At 44.2% G+C, this 23,337-nt stretch overlaps 1 protein-coding gene across 1 annotated transcript in view; it reads right to left on the bottom strand.

Annotated features, from left to right (window-relative positions):
* Window positions 1-23,337, bottom strand: part of wdpcp (WD repeat containing planar cell polarity effector) — a gene marked incomplete at its 5' end in the record, with an annotated part of 59,916 nt that overhangs the window by 21,752 nt on the left and 14,827 nt on the right. Inside the window, 6 exons of the mRNA XM_079169413.1 lie at window positions 3,776-3,839; window positions 5,102-5,225; window positions 6,047-6,235; window positions 10,698-11,286; window positions 18,707-18,898; window positions 21,535-21,671. Coding sequence (XP_079025539.1) covers window positions 3,776-3,839; window positions 5,102-5,225; window positions 6,047-6,235; window positions 10,698-11,286; window positions 18,707-18,898; window positions 21,535-21,671 — 1,295 coding nt within the window. The remainder of the gene's footprint in view (window positions 1-3,775; window positions 3,840-5,101; window positions 5,226-6,046; window positions 6,236-10,697; window positions 11,287-18,706; window positions 18,899-21,534; window positions 21,672-23,337) is intronic.

Genomic DNA, 23,337 nt, shown 5'->3' with positions numbered 1-23,337 from the left:
GAAACACTACAAGACCCCCCCCCCATTGTGGAACAAAAAGAGCCGGCATCAGATTCAGCTATCACACAATTTGATTTAATTAACGAGCTACATCGAGAGCCAGGAGGAAGAGGAAGAAGAAGAGGAGGAGGAGGAGGAGAGCGGGGAGGTGGAGCTTGACTTGGCTGACGAATGACCTAATTGGTTACATTATCAACTCATTATCAAAGGCTAATTAGGGAGCTACAGCACAGCGCCAATTATGAAAAAAATGCAAACGACTCAGTAACCCCCTGCTACTACAACCCCCCCCCCCCCCCCCCACCCCCCCCCCCCCCCCCCCCACCCCAACCCCCCCCCCAACCTCCACCAAAAACACCTCCCGACCACCGACTCCTCCTCCCCCTCAATTTAGCCCGACACTAAAGAGTTTCATTTTGACAAAAGGTCTGGAGAGGCCTCCATTGTTAGCTGGGAAACAATGTGGCTTGAAGGGGCGGGGGGGGGGTGGGGTCTTGTGTTAAAAGGGAGAGAGGGGGAGAAGGGGGGGGGGGGTGTATCATGCTGGGCGTTTCTAGAAGAGGTGAGGCTTGTTATCTACGTTTGTTTGAGCACTTTTTTATCAAGTCGATGGCGCGTTATGGAGTTCTGTGGAAGTTGGGGGGAGTCGGGTGAAAGGTGGGGGTTGTTGGCCTCGTTGACCTCCTCCACCTCGACTCAATCAGCTGACCAGCAGGTTAAAGACACAACACAAAACCCCAATTAGAGCGACGGGGTGAAATGTCAACGTCCCTCTTTCTCTTTTTTTCGTCGCTCTTTTCACACGATGAGTTGCTGCTCTCTTGGTCGCTCGGGCAATAAAGTGCTCGTTGTTACAGGTTTTTTACGATGAAGAAGGATTTGCAAATATCTGTGAGATTGTTGTAATAACGACCGTTAAAAAAAGGTTTTAACATTATCCATGTTGTTTGGTTTTACAACAGGAAGTCACAAATACGTCGGGTCAATTTATCTTCATTGTATGATATCTTACAAAAAAAGTTACTCCTCATTGTTTGTGCGTTTTCCGACAAAAATCCAGCAACACGTGTTAATTTCTACTCATTACATACACACGGTCCTTCAAAAGACACAACTTAGTTAGGTTTAGTCAACAAAAGTACTTAAGTTAGGTTTAGGAAAAGATCGGGAAGTAGTTACATATTCGTCGGTAACGCTACGAACGCTGGATGAGAGCAGCCTGGTCTGGTAGCTGTCAGGTGAAGTTTTAGAGAAACAGAAACTGAACTGGACGAGTGAAGCAGCTCCATAATTGGAGGTTTTGTAGTTTCATGGTCATGCGGTCAGAGGAACCGCTGGACGGTGACGCACCATGTTGTGGATAACATCGCACCACCTTCACACGATCAGGCTGTGAGAGCGAGTGATCCACATTATATGACACGACTCTCCTTCAGTCTGCTCTGCAGGGAGATTATGTCTTCATGTCTAATTTCACAACCAATAACTTGGCAGGAAAAAGGAGTTGAGGCTCATCGTTTCACAATTATTCCTGATATTTTCATTCTTTTCCTTTTAATATTTCTGCAAAGAGTCCTTAGTTTGTGCTCACGTCTATCTGTGTGAATGAACTCTCCCTAATAAACCTCTACGGAGTTCATTCTTAACACAAAGACAAGGATTTTGACAAGCTAGCGCACATACAGTCCATGTTTATGAATGTATGTGTATCTATATGGGAATAAATGGCTGTTGTTGAATTCAAACATTATTTACATTTAACGCTCATCTTCTGATTCCTTCTGTCCCTCCTCACTCGTCTCTCCACACGTCCAAGGTGACGGAGAGAGACCTTGTTTCTTTTTTTTTTATTGCGTTTGTCGTATAGCTTTCCACCCCCCTCCCCCCAAACCCCCTCCCCTCCTCTCTGCACCCCCCCCTCCTTCCTCTGCGCTCTTTCAAGGTCCACAGGCTCGACTCCACCTTTTCAATTCGGCTTCCCAGCAGCACTACTTAGTGGGGAGGTAATTGGAACCAGTGCTATCAGTGTGATTGAGGGAGCAAGTGTGTGTGTGTGTGTGTGTGTGCGTGTGTGTTAATGTGTAGGGTGTTGGTGAAGCATGGAGCAGAAAGGGGGCCCCCATCACGAAAAAGGGGGTCAAACACATAGAGGAGCATTTCAGCGTGGAGTGGAAGAAAGAGCGAGTTAGAGGGAAGATGAGAGGAGAGGAAAAGGCCGAGCCGGGGCCACGGAGGTTGTGAAAAGATAGGGGCCCATACTGAGATCACACCTGCTCTCTGACACACACACACACACACACACACACACACACACACACACACACACACACACACACACACACACACTTGTATGGGTCACAAGTCATGTGCAAATGAAAGTGAGTACAACAGTCAGTGAACAATTAAAATAGGGTTGTGTGGTGTTAGAGAGAAGCTGGAGTTACGCCCACATAAAACATTTCCTGTTTGTATTTTAACTGTCGAACTCGCCAATAAATGCAAAAATGAACAAAAGAAACTTGTTTAATAAAAGAGCAGAGTTGTGGATTAAAGATCTCATGATCCTCATGGTTCTGGTTCTGACGGGATGGTTTTATATTTTGTGAAACATTATATAGCTTAATCAAAGATATGCAGGTTTTCATATATTCCTGCCTGGAGACACGCAGCACCTATGAGTTCATGTTTATGGTTCATTTCAGCGCTTTAAGTTAATATAAAGCCTCTTTAAGACCTTTTAACACCACATAGAATGTGATTTATTACATTTCACGATCAAACCAGCTGAGGTGTGAAAGTATAAACTAGAGATAATACGGCTGAGAATCATTTATTATTATAATACATGTGTTGGCTCTTCTCAGCAGTATATAACATTAACTCCTGATGATATAACTAATTAAATTATTGCATCCTGGACCCGGATAAATGGTGTAAAATGCCATTTATTAGAGCTGATAATCATGAACCAAAATACATATTATTTACAAACACACGTGTTCTCAAACTTAGAGATTTGATGGATTAAAAAAACGGCAGAATTAATGTATAAAGTAACAAAAAAAAGCTGCTTGCTGTGTACTGTTTGCAGAAGAGTGATTCTGTTTGGACTATCGAATTTGCAAAAATATAAATGTGTAAAATGTGTGAATATAAGATAACAAATATAGAACTGAGGAATTTTAGTTTGGATCTGTTATACAGTATATATAATACAAACACAGCACCTTTTATTTAGTTTCCTTCTTTCATTGTCAGCCAGCACGATCTTGCTTTGGATTGTCACCTTTAGTTTTTATTATTACTCATATGTGTATTTGATAATAAACTAAATGAACTATTAGAAAATGCATTTAGCTGCTGTAGCAGTAACCGTGTTTACCAAAGCTCTGAAAGTGTTCAACACTTTCCTGCATGAAACAAACTGAGTTCATCTTAGTGGGTGAGTCGTTCTGGTCCACATAGATTTAAAGTCTTTTTTATGCTTTTTTTAATGCTGAAGGAATAATGTCTTTATTTATTGACTTATCTCTGGTAAACACAGGATTTAAAGTTATGCTTTTGTGTGATTCTTTGTGGAGAAACTCAGTTTTACAGATTAGTCGACAAAAATCATTTGAGTGTTAATCGACGAAGAATTTAAATGAAATAAAATGTCGAGGAAACTGAATTCATTGCTTTTTAAGAACGTTCACGTCCTGCAGACGCTTTTGTATTTGAGTGAATTTAATTTAACGGGATCATGAAGCTCCTTCACTCTAACGTCTCCACTCACCATGAACAAATCTCTGGCTTCTAGATCTACGGCGAGGAGGAAGGCCTTCTCCAAGCGCTGGTGTCTGCGGAGAAAAGGGAGACAGTTGAAGATGAAGCACGACGACATCATGACAATAAAACATAAACAATCTAAAAACACACGATAGGGAATCAAATGTGTGGTGTTTCCTCCTGCACACACACACACACACACACACAAAACCATCTATAATTGAACTGAGAGCAGTGAGTCCTCGTCCTATTATCCAAATTAAAGCTGGGAAAGAGAGAGAGAGAGAGAGAGAGAGAGGGAGAGAGGGAGACAGAGAGACAGAGAGAGAGAGAGAGAGAGAGAGAGAGAGCGACAGAGAGAGAGAGAGAGAGAGAAAGAGAGAGCTGCATCTCCCAGAACAAAAACACCTCAACTTTCTCCGTCTAGAGCCAACATGAAACAAACAAACACGAGCAGAGAGAGGAGGTGTGTTGGGCTTCCTTCATTTGATGTTGATGGAGAGAAAAAGAATGCAGGTAGGTGATAAGAGAGGAGGAGAGGAGGAGGAGGGATGCCAAACAAAACGCCGCGGCATCGGCTACAGAGGAGGAAGAAAGAAAAAAGGGGGGAGGGAGAGGAGGGAGAGAAGCGGGAGGTGATTGCAGGATGGAGAGCAGCGAGCGTCGGCGTGCGGCAACAACAGGGTCTATTTCAGTCAAGCAGACGTTTCAAAAGGCTCTCATGGCAGAAGGGAAAATGAAACAACAGTCTAAACAGGTGCATGTGAGGTGCTTCGTCCTCATGAATGACTCAAAGCTGCACCAGCGAGCGTCACGACCAATCTTTTAAAATAGTAAAAGTGAGCGGCAGATATAAAGGGAATTAAAATGCATCCGCAATGGATGTCATTTTCACAAAGAGCTTCTTTTTTTTGGGATGCTTATTGTGATTCTGCACCCAATGAAATGTTCTCGTTATGCCTTAAAATAGTCTGTAAATGTGTGTTTGTAGAGTTAAAAGCAGCTTTGAGTCATGGGTCAGATAATTACTGATCTGTAGCCTAAGAGCACATTTCTGGAAAAACAAGACGTAAAGAGGAGCTCAGTTTTACAGATCCGTCGATTTAAATCAACTAATCGATGAGTCGACTAAATGAGTGTTAGTTACAAAAGAAGGACAGCCCTCGGAGGACCACACCACTCATGTATGTATTTATGTATTTATGTATTCAAATGCATTTAGCCGACCTCGACCGTTCGACTCCCCCCTGAAGAGTTGCGCAAAAAAAGACAAATGTCTCCCTCAGATGATCAAATTAGGACCACAGCGACAGCACGGCGTCGGTGGCGTTACCTGAGAAGGTGGTGAAAAAAGCGGCGGGCGCACTTGCTGATTGGCTCCCTGTACTCGAGTATCACGACATCAGAGAGAGGAGCAGGCGGAGCGTAAAACACACCCAGAGCGGCTTCTAGTTGGGCTGCAGACAAACAACACAAACACACACAATACAAATACAGAGAAAACAGAAATATGAAGGTGAAAACTCACATTTACAAAACATAATCCTCTTAATGTGAGCGATGAAGTGGTGAAGGTTCATGGTGATATCTATGAGTTCATGTTTGACCCTCTTCACCTGTAGAGTCTCTAAATGTCTGTAATGAACTAAACGTCTCTTTAAAGGACGTTTTCTCTGAATGAGTTTGTTCTCAGACTCTGATGATAAATCTTCAGCAGCTCTTACACACACCAAACTTTACACGTTCACTCCTCTCTATGTGCTGAAGGTTCACACAGAGGTTTGTTCACACATCACTCACACACTCATTTATACATTTATTAATAAAAACATGGAGGAAATGGATTCTTTTAAATGGTATTTTCTGATTTATGGAGGGACACAAAGCGATATCGAAAACTCACCCTTTAATTAAAAACCGTTGACTCAAATATGTCAACAAAATGCATATTTAATATTACATTTTGGAAAACGTATTGTCTTAATGTGAGAAGTCAACTGGTTTAATTCTATTTCATAGTAGTTCAAATGTTTTACTCTTTCTACTTGTAGGGTCCTGGAACTTTGTGCTAATTAACAGCAAACGTTGACAAAAAGAATAATAAATGTAATGCAAGTGGATTAACTTTAGAATATTGTCTCCTCCTCTCTCGTGTCTTTTTACTGGGATTTAATCTAACGTTACAGAACCAGAAACATAAAAAAAATCAAACTGTTGTTTGTATTAGACAGCTGAGGTTTGAGGAACAGTAAAGCCTGAAGTGGAGCGGTGGACCCACCCTCTCTGTCTGCGTTCAGCTGCAGCCTCAGCAGGTGGTTGGTGACTGAGCTCAGGCCTCGGTAGCACTCGTCTCCCATGATGCTCCAGTCCATGGCCCGCAGGACGCCCAGCGCCTCTTTGACTTGACCACAACGCAGCCGCTGCTGCAGCAGCTCACCGGGACCCATCTGTCCTCCGGTCAGAGCGCCTGTCCAACACAGTCACAGTTTGGTTTTTAGTTTATTTAGAAGAACAACATACACCAGGATCTCCTTCATCCATGTGACCGTTAGAGAGCAGTGTGATCAAGTATTCCAACATTTATATAAAGAAGCTTACAAATAAGTACATAACCCAATAAACATGGGTATTATCTGACAAATCAAACACCAATTTCTACTACTAAATAAGTACTTCACAAATATATTTACACTTACTTATCAGTAAGTGTCCAGTGGATCGGTCTAAACTCTGAAGCAGCACTAGATCGGTGAGAGACCGACATCGACTTGTCAATCAATTAGTGGGGAAGTCTATTTAATCCCTGGAGTGTGTGTGCGTGTGTGTGTGTGTGTGTGTATGTGTGTCCTCATCACCATCTATTTAAATACATCTGAAACACATACAGTATGTATGAGAGGAATGCCACAACTCATTACGCCTTTTGACCAGAGGTGACTGATTATGCTTTTGTTTGTACGTGTGTGTGTGTGTGTGTGTGTGTGTGTGTGTGTGTGTGTGTGTGTGTGTATGTGCCAAAGCACATTATGTTGAATAATGGCAGGACGAGGTTTTGTACCCTTCCCGGTAGTAGAGGTGTCTGGTTCTGTGCATTAGTGTGAATGTGTGTTTAATGTTTAATGTCCGTTGTGATGGATCGAGACGGTTCAGAGCGAAACACTCGGAGGAATCTCTGACTTCAGTGAGGTGAGGCTGATGTGAGACACCAAACTCATATACATGTCGCCATAAAAGACGTTTAACTTCTCTGTAACATGAAACTTTAAATTTTAAAGTGCCAAAGAAACGCTTACATACACGTAACAGTCTGTACATCAGTTACTCGCCTCATGTTAACTTGAACCACTGAAGAAAGAATCAGAAAACAGAGAAAAAGTCTTGATGAATTTAAGTAAATGGGGGAAAAACTTTATCAACACATCTGTTTACAAACTGTCACACAACAAGTTCAGTATAATTCAAGTCTCATTCATCCAGTCGTGTGCTCACTACTTTACAAACACCAGCATCTTCACTGAAGTATGACTGTTTAAAACACTTTGCACCAGCGTGAGACTGCTCATGCTGAAGTGTTTTGAACAGTGAAGGTTTAAAGGTGAACAGGTGCAGATGTTTCTGAAGTAGTGAACATTAACAAGTTTGTAAAATAAAGTTTATCCATTTACTTCAATTCATCAAGGACTGTTCTCAGGGTTTTTTTATTCTTCGTTCATCATGGAGGCACGAGAGGAAAACAAAGGTAACACGAGGTGAGTAACTGATATATAAATGCTCATTTAGTGTGTAGTATTCCTTTAGGCTTATATATATTCACTAAACTGAATTTGGACATAGCTGGTGGCTCTGGACAGTGTAGGTGATCACTGACAGCGGTACTGTCAACGGGCCAGACTGCAGGCAGCCAAAGTCACCACTGACTCTTGTCTAATTAATTTAAGTTGTGTGTGTGTGTGTGTGTGTGTGTGTGTGTGTGTGTGTGTGTGTGTGTGTGTGTGTGTGGAGGGGGGGAGTCGTTTGAGCAATTAAAATGACAAGCTGGCAATTAGCAAGCCCCCAAATCCCCTTAAGAGTGGGTTAATGTGGCTAATACATCAGCTGAGCATACGTGTTTCTACGTGTGTGTGTGTGTGTGTGTGTGTGTGTGTCCTTGCGTTGGGCGTGAACGTCTCTAAACTAACTCTAAGCGGAGACAATGGCTCATTGTGGTGGTGAGGACGAGTCAGTTCACATCTGTCTTCACTAACTTATTTGAACAGCAGAGTCAGACGTGCATCAACACGGAGCAGCCGCACGAAAAAACAGCAAACACGATGAGTACACAACAAGAACACCACGAGTATGTACAAGAACACGACAAGAACACGACGAGAACGCGACAAGTTCACGACGAGAACGCGACGGGTTCACAATGAGAAAACGACAACAATACGGAGAACACACATCAAGAACACGACAAGTAAACAAGAAAACAACGAGAACACAACGAATACGGGACAAGACCAAGACGAGAACACGACTCCAGAGACAAAACTAAGGAATAATGAAGTCTTCCTATAATAAAGAATCTGCCATTAAAAACTGTTTTATTGTGGACATTCATTCAGTAAATCACAGTTTGGTTTAATTTCCTTTTTAGAAATTAAAATATCTAACAATGAGTGAGGAAGAAGCTGCCAAACTAGTAATTAATCTGGTGGTTTGAACTCAAACTGTTGCCTTGGATTGACTCGACTTATTTAAAATAAGAAAGCACACTTGTGCAGTGGAGGTTTTCCTTCTGCTTTAGTACGTAACCATACTACATTATATTTACACTACTAATGCACCCAGTTATGTAATTAAACATCAACAATATTTTCACATCCCCACAGATTTATTTAAAATTTTTTTCTTTGCATGTCGTGCAGCACGTTCCCCGGTCTGCCCTACCGGTGACGGCCCAGCCGCGGCCAACGTGTGCCCGGATGAGATAACTCGGTGCAGGCGGGAGGGTAAGGGGGGAGGAAGGGGGAGGAAGGGGGGTGACAACAGGGAGGGCTGCCTCCTATGGAAAACAAAAAAAAAAACGAGAACTTGGAGCTCGGCCAAGTCTTTCTTCCTCGCCGTCTCCCGACTCACTCCTTCTGTCATGTAGCGGGGCCTTATGAAACAAGGCAATACAGAGACGGAGCGCAAGCAAACAAACAAATGAGTTGGAGTGTGTGTGTGTGTGTGTGCATAGAAGCACAGAAATAGAAGAATACACACACGTGTGTGTGTGTGTGTGTGTGTGTGTGTGTGTGTGTGTGTGTGTGGGGGGGGAGAAGAATTATCATGGAGAAAAGACGTGCAGTGACTTTCTTCATCAAAACCTTGGCAGGCGATCAGAGGAGGGGAAGCTATTGTTGGAAGACACCCTCCCCTTTCCCTGTGCACACAGGCAAACGCAGTTGGATACACACAGTCAGTCAAACACACACACACACACACACACACACACACACACACACACACACACAGACAATCTTCTACCTTCCACCCCCACACTCCTGCTTTCAAACTTCCGCAGAGAGCTGCGTGCCACTGTCACATCTTCTTTCCAAAGTCACAATTAAAGACGCTGAATATGTGCACGAGTGTGTGTGTATGTGTGTACAAGTGTGTGTGTGTGTGTGTGTACGAGTGAGTTAAAGAGTGAGGTGGCTGCTACGGCAAAAAAAAAAACATTTTGATTGGCAAACTTTATCTGGGGGCCCCGAGGGACTGCGCAGCCACTGTAAACGATTTATCGGAAAAATGCATCCCAGAATGCACCTGGGGGGCTCTTGCCCCGGGGCGATTATTGAATGACCTCTGAGAGCGTGACTCCTGCTAACCTTCCCCGCCCGCCTACAAATTAACTTCCCTCAGCAGCGGGGAGGTGAGAGGACGACCTCCGACGTATTTACACAGCGGAGGTTCAGAGTCAGTTCCAAAACAGAGGAAGACTCTTCTTCCTCCGACTCTTCATCACGAGGAGACGACTGGGACGGTTTGTGCTTCAGTTACTATTTGGGATCGGTGCATGTAAAGTACAATTGTAAGGGCGGTTGCTTAAGATGCTGCAATGTATCGGTATTCACGATAACGGTGCTATTTAAGAAATGAAATATTGGTATCGTGTTAATAACACACACTTTATAATATCGTGTGAGTAATCCAGTGCCTCGCTTCATCTCTCTACAAGTTAAAATTAAATTTGACTTTTTACACATTTTCTATCGTGATCAAATTGTGATCTAGAATTCTTTTGGCACCATTATCGTGTCTAAATCTGATATCGTGACCGTCTTAGGTCTTGATTGTTTGTGTTTCAGCAGCCTGAGGAGGCTTTTTGTGAGAGTGAAGCGCTTTGCGTGGCAGCTTTTGGTTTGCTGAACGCCTCCCGTTCTTTCCGGAGTGCTCTGAACACCTCGAGTTGAAAATAAATTCAACTCGGAGTGGAAAATTGTCGTTCTCATTGACAGATTTACACGACTTTACCAAACGTAGTCATCACGATCTGAGAGAAACAGTAGGAGCCAAATTAGTGCGGTGCTTGAGATTCCAGGTAAGGTTGTTGTTTACTATTAACTGTTAGGTAGCTTGTGCTAAGCTAATGTTAGCACTCATGCAGTGGTTGCCTCGCAAACAATAATTTAAAAAAGACGCAGCAAACTGCAAAAAGACGCTCTGTGTGATCGAGGCCTTAGTAGTTACTCTAGGCAGCATCTAAGAATAAGAACTCACATTATGAAAGGTAGTTAATGTAGTTTCTTTAGATGAGATTCATTCGTTTCACACATGAATCTACAGCGGTGTGGAGACTTATGTGTTAAATAGAGATGTAGTTTAAAGCTTTTTGCTTTGATTAATATTGCGAGGGTGCAGTCATTTAGTTTTTTCCAGTGTTTGGATGTTATTTCACTCACCTAGTCTGAATCTCAGAGCTGCTAGCGGCCCCCCGTGAAAGGCCAACATCAGCACGCCTCCCTCCAGGCCCGTGGCCCACTGCAGTCCCTCCAGACCTCCACAGCAGCGCAGGTGTTCGGCTAGTCTCAGCGAGGCGGCCGGAGCCACCTCCTCCGCTACCAGTGCCATGCTAACAGGTGCCAAGCCCACATCAAAGCACATCAGCTCCCCCTGCTCTCCCCCTACCAGGACCACGGCCCCAGCAGGGTGCCAGGCCAGGAGGGCGGGCTGCACAGGGCAGGAGGCCAGCAGAGAGACACCCCGTCGCTGGTCGTACAGCACCAAGGAGGAGTCGGCGAGGCCCAGGAGGAGCGTGGTCTCAGAGGGGTGACGCGAGCAGGAGACGGGACGGGACGGCAGCGGGATGCGGGTAACGGACAGGCGGTGCAGGCGTCCTCGTGCACACTCGTAGACGCAGGCGTCGGCCCGGGACCCCTCTGTGAATCCGGGGGCTGCTGCAGGAAGCTCCACCGTCAGCAGCTGGTAGGGCTGGAGAACGCTGAAGCAGCAGTCCAGAGGGTTCCCTTCAGTCCGGAGGGAGCCGAGGACCTTTGAGGGAGAGGAGGAGGAGGAGGAGAAGAGGAGGATTACAGAGAGTCTGATGAACATTCTCCTTATGAAGCTGATCTGATCCAACAATAATAATAACTTTATTATTATAGCACCTTTAAAAACAGAGTTTACAAAGTGCTTTGAAAGACAAAACAAGGCAATAAAACAACAGAAAACTAAGGTCACAGTGAAACCATGAGGAAACAATCAATAAAACAATAAAAAAACAATCCATACGATAAGAACAAACTAAGAAATATATTGAATAAAATCTAAAAATAAATGTATTTATTAAAATAATTAAAATAAAAAATTAAAAGAAATAGAAAATTAACATTAAAAGAAATGAAAAGATTTAATAATAAGAAAAAATGTAAATAAAGTAGTAAAGCAAAAGATCACATCACATAAAAGCCAGTGATTTAAAATATTATTCTTATTTATTCCCTGAGGCAGGTCGTTCCAAAGCCCTCAATGAACGATTACATCGCTCTTCTCAACAACGGCTAATATTAGTTATCACACATTCACACCAAAGATGTTTCAAGCAAAGTCCTCTAACTCTGGAGAATTTACTCATTTAGTTGTTGAGTTTTAGAAACATCCACTCACTGAGCTTGAGATTTAAAATTGATCGCGCCACTAAATGCAGGCTGACGTTCAAACCTGTAAAACTTGTGAATTCTAAAACTTTTTAGATTCTTCAGATTCACAACAATGAGATGCTTTACAGTCATGCTGTCCAAGTTCCACAGAGCAAAAATCCCCTGAATTTATTTGTGCTTTTGAGGGAAATATCGGGACAAAAATTTGGTAAAGAAGAAGATGTAATAAAGTTGCTGACTGTTCATCTCAGTCATAATGTGTCCAATACTTTGTGCTCAGTGTTAAGTAGCATATGTTAGCATGCTAACACGCTCCTGCTTCAAATCAGTGTGTTAGCATCACCGTTGGGAACATGCTCTGTTTTTATTTCTGTCTTTAGTGCGGGAGTGACTGTATTTTCCTCCTAATACTTTATGTTAGAGGGAGGATTCAGCCAGCATCCCCTCAGTAGTTTAGCATCACTAAACATTGCATGAATAGAAACTTAATCTCGTCATTTTGTTCTCGTTTTAACATGTTCTACTATTTGGTAATTGGAAGACGCCGAGTACTGCAGATGAACAAACCTGTTTTTGAATAAAAGAAGGAAGCAGAAGGATAGAAAGAACATGTGAGAGAAAGACAGAGAAGCCCCTCAAACTCCCCCCCGGAGATGGAGGAAATAGAGCCTTCCACTTCCCTTCATAAACACCAGGCTGTCAATCAAGACGACTAATGATAAGAGCTCCGTTTTAACTCAAGGTCAACAACGTCTTCTCCCCGAGCATGCCACGGCTCTGGCACCCCGGTGATAAACAACCTGCTCTGTTTACCTGCGTGAGTGAGGAGCCAAGAGCTCAACGCTACACATGGTGACAAGAAAGAAAAAGAGGATACATGGAGAAAGCTTGGCGTTATTAGACCAAATGGTCAAAATCCAGAAGTGAGATTATTCGCTCCTGGACCACAACCAGGTGGAGGGGGCCGCTAAGCACCGACACTGATGGAGAAAGGCCGTGTCACGGGTGGCGCTGTCGATAAAAACACCCACAAGGAGCCGGGAACAGTGGGTGGATGACAGGAGACGTCAGCCTTCAGCTAAACAGCAGCCAAGCAGCTCCACAGCCGCTAACAGAGCTTTATAGGAGGGATTTCACCTCACCAAAGCCTCTATCAGAGCCCTGCATTGACCGTGGCAGCTTTGGCTAAATGAGCCCATTTCTTTTCGCCGTGTTGACAGAAAGAAGGATCGTCTGCCTGCCTGCCTTCCTTTCCTTTTCCCCAAAGCTGCCCAGCCCAGTATTTTGGCAGGCATTGCCAAAAAGGGACTTAGAGGGAGGAAGGTTTTTTTTTTTTGTGCTCGTGGTCTACAGCAGGAGAGAGAAGCAGATGACTGTCCTCCTGAAAGCTTCTTTTTTTTTTCTTCTTTTCTCCTCTCCATAATCCTCCAGCTAGCTCCTGCTGCTCCCCAGGGGGTGGGTGCTGTGTGTTTATGTGAGGAGCTCGGCTCATGTGAGCGGCGGGGTGTGGTTCTCTGGAGAGCTTCATGTCTGCGGGGACAAAGTGACACACGCATTAAACAAACGAGTGTCCATCGAGTCCATCAATGGACTGAATATAAGAAGCGGACGTGGTCACCGTGACGTCACCATTTGGTTTGTTCTGCACATTGGCTGCGCCATGCTAGTTTTAGCCGTCGCCATCTTGGTTTTTGTCCGTCTTCAACTTAGTTTTTAGACTCCCATCTTTGTTGTTGGCAGTCGCCATATTGTTTTTTTTGCCGTTGCAATCTTGGTTTTAAGGTCGTCGTCATCTTGTGTTTTTGCAACCAGACGTGACACGAGAGGGTAGAGCTCAGCCAATTCCCAGACCAGACAACGCTGTGGTAGCGACCTGTCAATCACCGTGTAGCCCCGCCCTAAAGCATCCCCTGCTTTATGGTCTGTTTGACTCTAAATGGACCATCATTTACTAAATGAACATCATGCTGTATTGAAGAAGACTTGAAACTAGAGATTGAGACCATAAACTCATGTTTACAATGTTTACTGAGGTAATAAATCAAGAGAGAAGTAGAGTCATTTTCTCATAGACTTCTATACAACCAGAGGAGTCGCCCCCTGGTGGTCACTAGAGAGAATGCAGCTTTAACACATGAAGCGTTGGCTTCCCTTTTCAGAACCAGAGTTTGCTTCCTGAGTCGATCACACAGAATGCTGTCGCAGGAATCAAGACCTACTTCCATTCCACAAGCCCTGCTGACCGACCCCCCCCCCCACCACCACCACCAACCACATCTCATCCGCTCAGCTTTTCATCTCGTGCCCGGCTTGCTAGTGCCCACTGCCCGCTGTGCCAGGATGCCACCGAGGCACCATCGCGGATGAGGAGCAGCTGATTCAGCTCTGCCTCCCCTGATCGGTGACCCCGTGAAGGAGAGGGGGGGGGGGGGCAGTGTCAGCTACAGACCAGCGAAGAGTACAAGAGCTGCAACAACAACCAGCATTTCAAAGAGCTCAAGCTTTTATTTTGACACATCCCGAATACACAAAAAACATGTAAGATAATGGAGAATGAACCCGTGCATGACTTCCCAGACTCATGTCCTCAACTGAAGTTCAATTCACTGATAAATCATTCAACGGTCTAGACCACAAACAGGTATTTACTCCATGACAGTAGAAATTGGATAAAGTTAATAATATTTTTTCACATCAGCACTAAAATCGATAAGAGGTCTTTCCTTGCTGGTCGGCTGCATACAGAAAGTAAAGAGCCTCAAACGTCAATGCATTGATTGATGTTACTTGGATGTTTATAGAAACAGACATTTTATGAATCTATAAGAAACTCCTTAATCTTATAATCATTATTTCATAAAGGCTTCTCTGACCAGCAAAATGTTTACACAGTTCAGTTTACGATGCAGATTTTAGAGATTTTATACCCAGAATTCAGCATCTAAACTCCTTTAACCTGAGTGTCTACTTGGAGCGCCTTTTGAGTGTTTCATAAAAGTGCAGTATTTATAAAAAAAAGGGTCTATAAATCTCAATAGAAAAAGCAGAGCACAAACTGCATCTCGCAGTCTTTTTACAGTCACACATATTGCTGTCAGCACTGCAGCGTTTTGACTCCGGGTCACTTTTTAAGGCCTCGTTTTACATTCTGTGTGGACCGAGCAAAGGCAAGCAAAAGGCCCCTGAAGGCAACACAGCTGATTAGGAGATTAGAGCGCTGGCACTCACGACTTTCAGGGTTATAAAGTCTGAGTCTTTCCAAACATAAAACTGCAAACACTCATGCTGCCGTAAGCATGAGAGGACACGAACATCGCACGAATGATGACATATAGATTCATCCGCAGCTGATATATGGACGTTAAATATAAGAGTATGAGAGGACAGTTTTTAATCTTATAAGACTGTCTGAGGCTCAAAGCAACAATTTGCACTCCTGTTTTACAAACTGCCACCTGAATAAAGTCCAATAAAAACAACAGCCGTCTTTAAAAGAAGTGCGAGAGAAAGTCACATGTTACGGTATCGGCTGGTTCTGAGAGCGTGGAATAGAAAAATGATGAATAAGAGAAGGAGTGAAAGGATGTGCAAGAGAGACAGAAAGAGAGAGAATGGAAGTGAGTAGAGAGAGAGAGAGACGGAGGGTGAGACGTGGAGAGAAAGATGCAAAAAGGAGAACAGAGAGAGAGAGAAAGGGAGAGAGAGACAGAGAGAGAGAGAGAGACAGAGAGAGAGAGACAGAGAGAGAGAGAGAGCTCTAGTAAGTAGCTTTCTCCTGGTTATTGGTTTCAGTGACTGGTCAAAACTATTCTTCTCCATTCTTCTTGTCTCCCTCTCTTTCTCTCTCTTTCTCCCTCGTCGGCACCTTTTCTCCCCCTCCGTGGCGTGAAAGATAAAGCGGACGGGCCCAACTGTGTGGCTGGCCCTTGTTCACAGCAGTGGCCTTTTGAAGCCAATTTTCCAGCTCACGGAGCAGAGAAAGACAGGGAGAGACGGAGGGACTCGGAGGAGAGTCGAGGGATGAAGGGAGGGATTGGGGGAGGTAGAGGAGGTGGGGGGGGGAGGACTGGGAAGTTTTTAGGTGTGTGAATCAGGGTTACTGTTGAGGTACTGATGTGAGAAACCAACAAATATTCCTCACACCTTAACTGCCATCATTTGGTAGCACTGAACATAATTGCACAGAAGAGACGATTGTTCACTCGACCCTCGCTGTGGAGGCAGTGGGACCTTTGTTTTTACAAAGCCGTGGAGCTTTGGGGTAATTCTGCACTTTGGATTCAACGGCCGACTCTTCACCGCATTGCTGAACATGTGCAGTTCTGCACATTAAGACGGAAAATTAGCAATCGTAATGTAGCTTCTAATGCACTCTTAAATCGTAGCAGCTGTGGAGGAGATGAAGTACAGATTGAATTATTCAATTATACATATATATATATATTCCTTCTACATTAACTATTTCATGTTTTGCAAAAAAGACAAATTCCTAAAGTCACAAATAATTAAAACACGAATGCAGATCAAACGGCTGCAGAGAAACTGTTTGGTGACAGATAACTGGATAGTCACACGCTTTAAAAAAACACAAACAAAACATAAAACAGTACGTTCGCAAACATCAATGCACACATACAATCATAAAAAATTAAAAAAACATTCATCTGGTGTTTTCTGTTCATTCAGATTATTAAATGCAGGAACAGGTTTGTGTGTGTTTGTGTTGAGGGAAGCATGAAGGAAGGATGATTAAAAATGTTAACTGGATGCATAAAAACGAAGTATGTATGTGCCCCCCCCCCCCCCCCCCCCCCTGCATGCCGTGGCTCCACTTATCAGCGTGAGGAAGAGGAGGGTGGTGGTGTGGGGGGGGGGGGCATACAAATTAAGACCACATAGGGAAAGAAATCAGACTTTTTTAAATGCCGAGAGACTGGCTAGAAAATTGGCTTAGTGCTGCAGATAGCGAGCTGAACAAAAGGAACATATATATGAGCTTGAAGTGATTGAAGTCCCTGGCGTCTCCCGATGTGTGCCCGGCGTTTGATTCCCTCCACGGCTCTTACATAAACTGCTCGCTTAATTTCACACCGCGCATCATGAAAAATGACAACAAACGCTTTCATTAGAGCGCGATGCTGCAGCCCCGCGAAGAGACTTTAATGTTTCTGAAGCGTGGAGGAAGGAAGGAAGGAAGGAAGGAGAGGAGAGGAGGATGAGGAGGAGGTGGTGTGTGTGTGTGTGTGTGTGTGGATGGGGGGTGAAGGAGACATAGAGAGAATAAACTAGGTGAAGGAGTGTGATAAATGTGAAGAGCGTTCCAAAAAAAAAAAGAAGCAGCGAACAGCTTTACTTATTTCAATATTCATGTCCCCCCGCGCCCCCCGCGCCCCCCCCCCTCCTCAATTCTCTCCTCCATGAATTTGTTTTCCTAGCATGCAATTGGTAACGCTCATCTTTCCTCCCTTCTCTCACTCTCTGGTGTGGTGAAACGTTTTGCATGTGCTTACCGATGAAGCACCGTACGAGGAGTATAGAGTTAAGCCCAGTTTGGTTCATTTTTTTTTTTTGGGGGGGGGATATTTCATCTGCTTTTTGGCACGAGGACAATCCTACGGTGACACGGAATCGGGTCACGGGTGACGGTTTTTGCCAGAGGCCACGAGGATGTGTGCGTCTTAACATGTCTGTGTGTGTGTGTGTGTGTGTGTGTGTGTGTGTGTGTAGGCGTTCTCCTTCACGCTGTACCACAGCTTAGCTTCCTCCCTTCTTATTTCATATGGTGATGCATGGAGGTGCAACACGGAGGTGCCACCCTTGAGGTGACTTAACACGCCGTCCCCAATCCCATCCGGCACAACACAGGCCTCCCGATTCAAAACAGCAGCTTTGTTGCCTCTTTCACTGCGTATATATAAAAAAACATATGAAATAAACAGCGGGAGTTATGATTTGTTTACTGGGCTTCAAACACCACAGTAAAGGTATTATAAATCCTTTTAAGACAGGATTTCTTATTCACGGTCACTCATGAAACTTTACGCTTTGCTCGGTCTCATTTCTTACTTCTTCACCCTATTTAATCATTACAGTTATAGTTAAATTAGTCTGAGCTTGTTCTCTACAAAGTCTTGTGAAACGTGCTTATAATGAGAGCCGATGTATCTCCATAAGAGGAGTCCTGATCAGATGAAGGTGAATCCCGAAGCAAGGGTCACAAATAATGTGATTCATGATATCGTGAAGTTTTATAATGGCACTAAAACGAACTGGAATCACCTCATTTTATACCTTTTAAGAAACAAATACATTTGACATCTTAATTACTGTACGGTCATCATAACTGATAAGGTCCTCCTGCATGAATATAGAATAATAAATAAGAAAATAGAAACTAACTGTATATTAAAGTCAGGCTCTATTTTTCACTTCTGTACCATCTCTTTCAAGTCACTCGAGACAATATTCACGACTATCCCGATAATGGAAATTTACCAGCATCAACTAATTGTGAGTTTATTATTTTTCGTTGGATGAAATCCTTTTTTAATCCTTTCTACTTTAAGTTCAGGCAGCAACTCGCTCCCAAACAATGCACCATGTTCTCACCAAACTTATTTAAGTTAATGCCACGAATATCGACTCCAGTCTCGCTCCAGTTTGTTGCATCCCCACAGCGACCAAACAAGACTCCACGGGGACAACGCACAAAAACCTTCTCCAAGTCTTGAAAACGTTGTCCCTGCCCTTTGTGTGTGTCTGTGTGTGTGTGCGTGCGTGCATGCTGCGTGCGTGCGTGCTTGTGTGTGTACCTTGAGGCCTTCAGCAGGTGAGCAGCTGAGCAGCACCAGGTTGTTCCTCTGCGTGTTCGTGGGGGTCCAGGTCCACGGCTCGTCACCGGGCTCGTCCAGGTCCCACCAGCAGAGCGCCACATCCTGCAGACGGTTGAGGCGCACCTGTCTGCGGAGCCTTCGGCCACGCCCACCAGCCTCCACACACACCACCTGGACACGCAAACACACACACAGAGAGGAGAGGATGCATCTAGAATAAAGCGGCAGTCGACACACATGTATCTTCTTGTATCTTCTTGTCGTGTCTTAGTGATTCATTTGGATTTAAACACCTGAGGGCTCTGAAACTTAACCACACATATCACTCATGTCCTTCCCCCATCTTGTTTTTTTGTTGTTGTTGATGTCTACGGTTGTTTTTCATCTTCCATTATTAATGTGTGTGTGTGTTTTGTTCTGTCGGGGCTTGTTGTTTTAGTGATGTGCATATTTTTTGGGAAGGTCTGCCACGCTCTACGGGCCACAACAAAGAGACGCACAGTAATGAGCTCTCGCGACGCTTGAGGGGGCACGGGGGGGCACACACACACACACACACACACACACACACACACACGCATCATGCATGTATGCACACAAATACACATGTACATACATGTAGAGGCCCTGGTATGAAAAAGTGCACACGCTTTTTTACAGACACACACACACACACACACACACATGATTAAACAAGCGGTGCTCCATCCAGAAGCACTTTTAACGCAGGTGAAATTGCAGGTCTTACTCTGTGACCCCGGCTTTCATGCACACCACGGCTCATTCCTCCTCCACACACACACACACACACACACACACACACCAGGCCTTTCATACACTCTTTATCTCCAGTCACACTCACTAACACAATGAACCAGCTACCAGAGACGATGGCCAACACACACACACACACACACACACACACACACACACACACACACACACACACACACGACCTCCGTCGTAGAAGAGTGACTCACAGAAAAGGCAGGTTGTATAAACGCGGTAATACAGACATTCATTTTTAAGAACGACGGTTTAGAAGCACAGAAACATGCAGAAATTAGTAAATCGAGAAGCTGGAGGGTTCAGTGGTCCATGTCTGCCCCTCCTGCCCCCTTGAGAGGGGTTTGGGGGTCGGGGTGGGGGTCGGGGTTGGGGTTTTCGGGGGGGGGGGGGGGGGGGGGGATCTGCTTTGGACACAAAATACAGAGATGAATTAAAATGATGGAGGTACATCTGATGATAAAGGGAACAAAGAGTCGCCCCAAACAGCTGAACGGGAGATCACTGACAGATGAGAAATGGAAAAGAAGAAGAAGAAAAAATCAAAAACTGACTGGGTTAATAACACACTATCTACCCCCCCCCCCCCCCCCCCCAACCATCCCAAACCATCTCTTCTAGTTTTTTTCTTTCTGCTGGCGTTTGCTGGTCAGCAATAATCAAAAAGCACTTTCTGTGGGCCGGATTAGTTTAGCCTCCCCCCTCTCTCTCTCTCAACACCCCCCCCCCCCCCCCACTCTCCCTTCCCCAGCTTAGCCCACTGGACCAGGGCGATGTGCATGTGTATGTGTGTGTGTGTGTGTGAGAGTGTGTGTGTTTGTTGTGGGGGATGGGTTAGTTGTGCACACGTGTGTACGTCGCAGGTTGCATGCACATGCATTGACAGAGGTGTGGGGGTGGTGGTGTGTGTGTGTGTGTGTGTGTGTGTGTGGGGGGGGGGGGTGTCTTATCAGGACTCTGCTTCTGGAGACAGACGCACGGTAGCAACGATTGCTTTTATACACACCAACATGAACTCACACACACACACACACACACACCAACATGAACACACACACACACACACACACACACACACACACACACACACACACACACACACACACGCCTCAACAAAAGGGCCTGGCAGTAATGTGATAATGCCAGGGTTAGCGGTTAGCCAGCTAGCGGAGGAGGACACAGTGTAGTTTTGTTTTGGAGGAGGGACGGCATTTAATCAGACCTGCTGCTAACAGCTAGTGGACCAGCTCCCGATCAGACGGCCTCTCTATACACACCTTCAAGAGGGAATCATGGACGAACACGGGAAAGACGTTCACAGTGAAGGGGCCGTTAGATAAGTGACGTATGTTAAGTCCTCGTTTTGATGGACGTAAAAGTAGTTTATTTAACAGCCAACAGCCAACAGCCATAGACTGTGTATGAGAAGTGGACGCAGTCGTAGAGACGTCACCCGTTGGTTTGTGGACTGATGTTTTCAAGCCTCCAGTTCGGCATTTTGCCCGTCGCCATCTTGGATTTTTCGGCCGTCGCCATCTTGGGGTTTTGCAACCGGTGAGCGGAAGTGACCATATTTGAGTGAAGTAGAGAGAGTCTCTAGAGAGAGTCTCTGGTAGAGACCTGTCAATCACTGTGTAGCCCCGCCCTAAAGCATCCCCTGCTTTATGGTCTGTGTGACTCTAAATGGACCATCATTTACTAAATGAACATCATGCTGTATTGAAGAAGACTTGAAACTAGAGATTGAGACCATAAACTCATGTTTACAATGTTTACTGAGGTAATAAATCAAGAGAGAAGTAGAGTCATTTTACCATGTTTATAATAGATGTTTTCATGATAAACATTACTGTATGCCGCCTTTTAAAAGAACATGTGACTGATTTATACTACTTGTATTTCAGCATCTGAAAAAACATGAAATAAATATGATAAAAAACCTTTTGGAAATGTTGCACAGCGATACTTTAACACGTTTGTTCTCTGGCTCTACTCTCTCCGTCGCTGCGTTTCTACTGTACCTTGATTTCAGAGGGAGAGAGTTTCTCTGTTCGCCTGCCGGTCTCTGGGGAATCCTGGTTCTTCTGGTTGAGGTGGACTGCAGCCACTTGGCTCTGCTCCAGGAAGGACAGCAGAATCAGCCTATCGCTGAGCACCGCTGGGGATGACATCGCCACAAATGTCACCGAAGACAAACAAAAACAACAGCACGTCAAAGAGCTCACTGCGTCCTCAATTATCAACACAATCGATCTGTGTTTTTATGAGGAACATGAAGCCTTGAATCAGGATACAGGAAGCAATCATAATACAAGAACAAACATTCACGGATGGATTTATTGCACCATTTAAAACCTAGAAGGGGGGTTGACTTTAAGTTTGATGGGGACTACAATCTCAGAATCTTACATTTAAGAGGAATGAATTCACTGTTTGAGTTTTTACAGTTACAGTTATTTAACCCTTTGAACTCTGCAATAGAAACGGTTCTCCGGTGCCTAAAGTGGTATTTTCAATTGCTTCATATCCCTAAAAACTACACAACCTTATTATAAGTGTTGAAATTGTGTTATTTATTAGAAGTACACAAAAATCTTGACATCAGATTTTACTAAATAAAACACACAAAGCATGTTGATCCATAAGATTTCTAAATGTAGAGACATGAACTAAATATCCACGAGTTATTTGAGTTATGTACATTTTCAGAGTAAAGCGATCGATAGTTTCACCTGCAGTAGAAAGTATTTCCTCAGTGCCTGCATTGGTGTTCTTTGCATAATTACATGCTGCACATAATATCATCACGAGTCTGCGCTGGTGATGCAAAAGGCAGAAGCCTCAGCTTTCCACTGCAGAAAGAATGCTCAACCTGTGATGATGTTTGATTTTAAATCGAGTTAATCAGCATCATGCAAACAACAACCTCCCGCGGTCCATTGTTAAAGGGTTGAAAAAGGTTTTGAAGGTTCTGTGTTGGAGGCTCCATCCCTCACTGGATAACTGATGAAGATTATATATATAAGAGTAATATTTAGGCTGCGTTTTCCACACATTCTGTAGATTGATTGACTGAAGGACGCTCAACATTCACACAGTTGATGGAAACATAAATTCACGTAATGGTTTCATAGAGACACAGCGAAAGTGTTTTCTGTGTTTTGTGAATCTTTGCGTTGCTCTTCTGATGGGAAACAACATCAACAAGCTGTTTTCTCTGACGTCTGACATTTCTATTCCGATAATGTTTTCTAAATGTTCTCCTCGATGTTTTTACGTCGTTTTACTGCAGAAAACATTGATCATTTCCCCCGTCGTACCCGTGATATTTAGTTTGGATTAGTTTGGAGTGGGAGGACAGACGTCTTTGTCCCTCTCTCCTCTCTTACTTTTCTTTCCCCGTCACTTAATTTCGTCTGCATCCTCTCTTCTCCTCTCCGCTGCCTCCTGAATTCTTTGTAGAGCACTGGAGGCTCTGAAGGCCTTTTTGTGGTAGAAGAACACACTTGATCCTGTTCAACTCTTCAGGAGCTGCATGGAAACGCCGATTAGCAATTAAGCCCCCCTCTCCTTCAAATTAATCTGTTTATGAAACCAATTAAATGGAAAGGAGGGGAGGGGGGGTTTGTTACACATGTCTCTCAGATATCCTGCTTTGAGTTGAACGAGTAAGGCTGCACCCCGAGATTTAGAAATCTAACCGCCAATTAAGCGTGGCGCGTGTGTGTGTATTTATAAACGTGTCGGTGCGATTACACTTCAAATCATCCTGTTGTGTGTACATTTCAAATTAATATGCAAATAGTCACGAGGGGAAGTGTAAC

Source organism: Pholis gunnellus (assembly GCF_910591455.1).
Source record: "Pholis gunnellus genome assembly, chromosome: 11".
NCBI lineage: Eukaryota > Metazoa > Chordata > Actinopteri > Perciformes > Pholidae > Pholis > Pholis gunnellus.
The sequence above is the reverse complement of the archived record's forward strand: the minus strand, read 5'-3'. Positions and strand labels throughout refer to the sequence as shown.